General features: G+C 47.2%; 1 protein-coding gene across 1 annotated transcript in view; it reads right to left on the bottom strand.

Annotated features, from left to right (window-relative positions):
* Positions 1-1484: 1484 nt before the first annotated feature.
* Positions 1485-6557, bottom strand: part of LOC137801932 (coiled-coil domain-containing protein 85A-like) — a 23170-nt gene continuing 18097 nt past the window's right edge. Inside the window, exons 3-4 of the mRNA XM_068599380.1 lie at positions 5391-5448; positions 1485-4815 (exon numbers count right to left, since the gene is read on the bottom strand). Of these exons, the coding sequence (XP_068455481.1) occupies positions 4800-4815; positions 5391-5448 (74 nt within the window). The 3' untranslated portion in view covers positions 1485-4799. The remainder of the gene's footprint in view (positions 4816-5390; positions 5449-6557) is intronic.

The following is a 6557-nucleotide window of genomic DNA, read 5'->3' as shown; positions in this document are numbered from 1 at the left end:
GACATCTTTAAGTCGAGGAACGATGAAACTTCCTCAGTGATGAACTTTCCAGATAAAAACAAGAGAGTAAAGTTAAGGTCGAACATTCGTCCCCTGAGGCCAAAACCTTTTGAGATGTTGAGAGCCAGACTTGAGGCAGCAGCCCTGGATGCGTAGTGACACACACGGGCCTCAGCCGTGGCGCTTTGTGTCCTCCTGACCGTCAGGTTGATGCATCTGAACGATCAATAAAAGTCACCTGGATCCATCTTCACCTTCCTGGAGATATTTGGCCTCCCGGCCCAGCGTCGGGGATCAGTACTCATCTGTTAGTCGTGACGATTCCCCTTGAGTCCATAATCTGGAGCCGTGTAACGTCTTCAGACCGAGAATGTGTTGAGCTGCTCGCCCTGCAGGTCTCCATCGGTCTGTTTCAACAGCAGCGAGGCCGAGCCCATCCATCACCGGGGAATCTCATTTCCGCCATGTGTCCGATGCAAATGAACAGCGCTCGCAATCAGGGCGCCGTCGTGTTGCCGCAGAGCGGCGGCCGGGACGAGCTCATCCGTCTTGACTCGCAGTAAACATCGCCGCATGACGGGCTCCATGCACAGCGCAGCGCCAAGCCGGGAGCGCGGGCACTGTTTTCCATTTCTTAGTGTTTGTGCATCAGGAACAAGCATCTCTTACAAACACTCAGAAGAGTCCCAACACAACAAAACACCTGAAAAGTCTCCAAATGTCCAACTGTAACCTAAATGAAGTGATTGTGGAATAAATGATCATGTTTTACTGAACCGAGCCGTGTCGTTGTGTTGCCTGAAGTCATTTTGTGTAGTTTGAACTCATGGAGGCTTCAGCTGCTTGTGCAGGAGACTCATCAGGTTACAAAAGGTTACATTTGGTACCAGAACAGCGTTTTGTTGTTTCCTGAACTCGTCTTGAAACATGAGATGTTCCATGAGTCTCATCGTCTGGAGGAGTCTTTTCCTCCTGAAGGTCCTGAACTTTGATTCCTGCAGGAAGAACTTCTGAGAAGAGTTCCTTCTGTTCAGAACTTTCTTCTCTCTTCCTTCCTCAGTCTGACCAATCTGATCCCTGAACACACACACACACACACACACACACACACACACACACACACACACACACACACACACATGAAGCGTGTCTGTTTCTGGTCCACATACACAGTAATTTAACGAGCAAATTGTGAAAAATGGCAAAACATGTCATCAATACGATGAAGTTGAAATGTTATCTGCTACAATAGTTATTGATCGATATGTATTTATGAAGTGGGCGACACGTGGTCAGGTATTCACCTCGTGCCAGTCTTTATGCTAAGCTAGCTATTGAGTGCCATATCTAATGACTCATGAGATAATGAGCTTCTCGTCTCGGAGACTAAACTATTCCTTTAAGAACTCATATTCACCAACAAAATGCACGAGGACACAATGAACAAAGGAGTTTACAGAAAGATACTTTATTACCTCATACATACATCTCTGGTTCTAATAAGTAGTTATATAATACCCAAGAAGTCCAAAATAATAACTGTAGTTGTACATTTATAAAACTCAGCAGATACAAATGTCTTTGATAATGTAGTATAATTCTTCAATCAAAACCAGATTACACAGATACATATTGGTTTCCTGGAGCGAGACACACATCCAGCTCATTGGGACAACACTGATCACTTCATCTGCTGGTGAAAATCCAGAACATCCTGCAGGAGCTCCCTGTCACCACACTGATGCCTGGAGGATCTACAGGGAGGGACTCAAACCAAAGGAACACGTCGGCTCAGTCTGGGAGTCATGACGCCGGTGCTGCTTCACCTTGGACTCATCTCTGCTTCCAATGAAAGGTATGTTTCCTCCGTCAGAGCAAAGCAGTGTTGGAGGTGTGAGCATGTGGGAGCATTTATTCATTAAATGCAAGAAGTCTCCGCTAACCCTCCCACGGTGGATAGTTTCAGTCTGTCACACACGCCAAAGATTATTCCAAGACTCAGAAAACAGCAGAGCAATGAGCAATGAGCAACGCAACGACTCCATCTTACCAGAGACAAAGTGTCTCTGCAAACTACACTTCTGTTCTCACAGGAAGTTGGGTTTAGGCCACAAAAGCACTTTAGTTAGCTTCAGGAATAGACGCCGACTTGAGGACGTACATGACGACCGCACGAGAGTCACTCCATGGACCTTTTGTTGCTGTTGATGAGTCCTCCAAAGCAACAACAACGAGGCGGCAACCTCGCTTCTGCTGAGGGAGCTGATGCGGGAGGGTCTTACAACCAGCAAGCTCTCTCTTCTAACCACCAGGGGGCGACTCCTCTGGTGGTAAAGAAGTCCATGCTTCATGTGTTAAAGCTTCTCTCTCCTGACCACCAGGGGGCGACTCCTCTGGCTGTATAGAAGTCTATGCTTCATGTGTTAAAGCTTCTCTCTCCTGACCACCAGGGGGCGACTCCTCTGGCTGTATAGAAGTCTATGCTTCATGTGTTAAAGCTTCTCTCTCCTGACCACCAGGGGGCGACTCCTCTGGCTGTATAGAAGTCTATGCTTCATGTGTTAAAGCTTCTCTCTCCTGACCACCAGGGGGCGACTCCTCTGGCTGTATAGAAGTCTATGCTTCATGTGTTAAAGCTGCATTCTCTCTCCTGACCACCAGGGAGAGACTCCTCTGGTTGTATAGAAGTCTATGCTTCATGTGTTAAAGCTTCTCTCTCCTGACCACCAGGGGGCGACTCCTCTGGTTGTATAGAAGTCTATGCTTCATGTGTTAAAGCTTCTCTCTCCTGACCACCAGGGGGCGACTCCTCTGGTTGTATAGAAGTCTATGCTTCATGTGTTAAAGCTTCTCTCTCCTGACCACCAGGGGGCGACTCCTCTGGTTGTATAGAAGTGTGCTGGTAACTGCTGACGTATTTCCAAACGGAGGCTTTTGTTTGTTTGTCCTCAATATATTTTGTCTTTATTACAGTCTGGCTTTCAGACTCGTAGTTTTCAACACACTCAGTGACAAAAACATTGTACTCATCAAGTTAAGGGCTGCGTCTAACCATTATCTTCACTTGTGTTTAATCTGCCGATTATTTGCTTTGGATTTGATTGGATCAACAGTAATGAAACCCAGAAGGTATTCAGTTTCCTAGAGGAGCTGAAACCTGAGAATGTGGATCTTTCTTCAGCATGACAGTGAAAAAAGTAGTAGTTCATCATCTTTCTGTTGATCGACTTATTGTTTCAGCTCCAATCACGTGAATTGCTGAGACCTGGTGACAAAAAGTCTGAAGGGGAAAGAAACTGAAGCTTTAACAAAACCCACAGTGCAGCAGAAGCGGTGACATCATCAGAGTTCATCGTCTTTATTCAGTTCTGGTTAATACTCATGAGATACTCATGTCACGCTCAGCCATGAGCAACGCTGAGGCTCAGAAGCCTTCCAGCGGTTCACTGCAGGAGGAGGAACAGCAGGAAGAATCTCTGATGTGTTCGTGAACTGAAACACGGCCGATGTTAGTTGATGAGAGAACAATTATTGTCATTATCCGTCAATCATTTTGTCAATTAATTTGTCACAATTGTCCAAAACACAAGGAGGTAGTTGTGTAGTACTAGTTTCATACTTTTGTCCGACGGTTCAAAATCCAAAAGACTGAAAAGCCACAACATATTCACATTTTAGAAGCTGAGACTAAAGAATGTTCTTTTAAAACAATTACTCAGAACGTTAAATAGATCTTTAGTTAACTAATCAATTCATTTTTGTAGTACGAAACATGAATGTTGGATGAAGCTGCAACCTTTAGCGTCTGGCATCTGACCTCTAGCGTCTGACCTCTAGCATCTGACCTCTAGCGTCTGACCTCTAGCATCTGACCTCTAGCGTCTGACCTCTAGCATCTGACCTCTAGCGTCTGACCTCTAGCATCGGACTTCTAGCGTCTGACCTCTAGCATCTGACCTCTAGCGTCTGACCTCTAGCGTCTGACCTCTAGTGTCTGACCTCTAGCGTCTGACCTCTAGCGTCTGACCTCTAGCGTCTGATCTCTAGCGGTTGACCTTCAGCGTCTGACTTCTTGCAGTTGGCCTCTAGTGTCTGATCTCTAGTGTCTGACCTCTAGCATCTGATCTCTAGCAGTTGACCTCTAGCATCTGATCTCTAGCGGTTGACCTCTAGCGTCTGATCTCTAGCGGTTGACCTCTAGCGTCTGATCTCTAGTGGTTGACCTCCAGAGTCTGAACTCTAGTGGTTGACCTCTAGCATCTGACCTCTAGTGGTTGCCCTCTAGCGGTTGACCTCCAGAGTCTGACCTCTAGCGGTTGACCTCTAGCGTCTCTCTCCCGCTGGGTTGGCCATGCCAGAGCTCCCTCCTCTGGTGAGTACAATGCTCCTTGTTTTGTAGCTTCTAAAAGCCAGAGTTGTAACAGAAGACAATTATCTTTGAATATGAAAATGACGCAGCGACTTCTTTTGTGCTCTTCACTTCAGGAACACAATGACTTGTTGAAGGTTCCCGCCGTCATCACGTTGAGTTAGAAGCAACCCGGCGTTGTGACTGAAGAGACCTCCGGCTCTCCAAAGAGGTAGACCAGTCTGTTGGCCACGCCCAGATTCTCAGCTGTCTTCCTTAGTTCCCTCCCTTCATTTTTGGCAACGCGGGGATGCGACCCTCCGGCCCTCCGTCTTCTCTGGAGGTCCACGGGGAACTGAAGAGTCTCCAGTGTTCCATCGCTGGCCGCCTCGGCCTCACCGCCTGCTTCCTCTTCAGCCTCTGGGGGCTGATGCCTCCTGACATGTTATTGTCAGGAGGCATCAAAGCTGGAAGACAAGACAAAACAATTACTGTGTGTGTGTGTGTGTGTGTGTGTGTGTGTGTGTGTGTGTGTGTTTGTGTGTGTGTGTGTGTATGTGTGTGTGTAGGTGTGTGTGTGTGTGTGTGTGTTGATCTCAGCAGAAAGCAGGGATGGTGTCCTCTCTAGGTAAAGATGTGAGGCTGCGTCATCATTAAATATTAACCCGGCGCCATCACTCACCCTGCGGCCGAGGCATTAAAGCAGGGGTCACACACACACACACACACACACACACACACACACACACACACACGCACAACGCCAGCTTCCCCAGAAAATATGCTTGAGCAAAGCCACATTAGCATGATCAGCCAATGAGAACGATCACCAAAGGGTCCTCAGCTCATCGTCTGGGTCTTGTTTTTTCTTGAGTCTGGTTTGCGCAGAGGGTCGGGAGCACAACAGCTCTGAGAAGCCTCTCGGCCTCCACCTGCCCGGCAGCCGGCAGCAGACTGACAACGTCAGCCAGCCACTCTTGGACTGCGTGGAGCACTGAGCAGCTGCAGCCTCAAGCATGAGCTGGAAATGCAGGTGACTCACCTGTCCCAAAGCTTTACGCTGCTGCAGGAGTTGGTGCAGCAACCAGCCGATATCAGAGCTGCCGAAGAAAACAGAGCAAATGATGAAGGATCAAATATATGACAGCATAATATGAAATATCAGTAGAGTCGTTTGACCCAGCAAAGAGCTTCAGGTTGGACGGTCTGAGGAACGGCGGCTCTGCTCGTATGCAACTGTAGTTACACTTTGTTCATTCCCTGGACTGTGAGTTCATCTCAAGAAAACATGCAGATTTCCCATCAACCCACTGGTTGGTTGAAGAGCAGGTAGATCTCCCTGAGCTCTCTGCTGCTTCTCGCTGACACTTTTCTCTTTCTTCAATCCACTTGGAGTCCGTCACAGACGAGCATGCGGCGGCAGCGTTTCCTGTCCTTTCTCGTTTCTGGCCGTTAGCAGAGATGTGTCGCTCGCTCTGAATCTGTTTTCACTGCCAAACGTCTTTTTTGAAGTTCTCGTGCGTTCATGAAAGAGAGGAGCTTCAGCTCAACGTTGATCATGAACATAAACAGTCAAAGAGAAACATACGTCTCCGATGGACACATGTTGTCCTGCCTGTGTCTTAGACACTTTTGAATGATGTGGCGGTCAGTGGGATTAAATTAACTTTAAATTCACTAGCATATGAGATACGTCCCCATGTGTTAGATCACAAAGTGCAGGACAATCTCATCTCCCTCTATAATGAGGCACCACTGTGGCTCAGTGGTGAGCGGGGGTCGTCTTTCAATCAGAGGGTCGGTGGTTCGATCCCCGGCTCCGCTAGCCGATGTGTCCTTGAGGAAGACACTTAACCCTAAAATTGCTCCTGTAGCTGCGCCTACAGAGTATGAATGGTTGACTATACTGATGGCACCCTGCATGGTGGCTCCTCCCATCAGGGTGTGAATGATGTCTCGTAGTGTAAAAGTACTTTGAGTGGTCGGAAGACTAGAAAACGGCTTTACAGGTCCATAAGACACAAGTCAAAAGATGTAATCTTGGTTTTTGACATTCTTCATATCTCTTATGAAAACATAACTTCACTCATGTGGATGAACTGTGCTGTTGATGGAACTTGTTTAACCAAAAGGTCTTAGGTTCATAAAGCAGTGAAATATATGAATACAATAGTAGAAACATGTAAATAAATACCTAATACCAAATGTA

Source organism: Clinocottus analis, unplaced genomic scaffold (assembly GCF_023055335.1).
Source record: "Clinocottus analis isolate CAN_PGR_092001 unplaced genomic scaffold, fCliAna1.0.p SCAF_46, whole genome shotgun sequence".
NCBI lineage: Eukaryota > Metazoa > Chordata > Actinopteri > Perciformes > Cottidae > Clinocottus > Clinocottus analis.
This window is presented reverse-complemented; position numbering and strand designations above follow the sequence as displayed.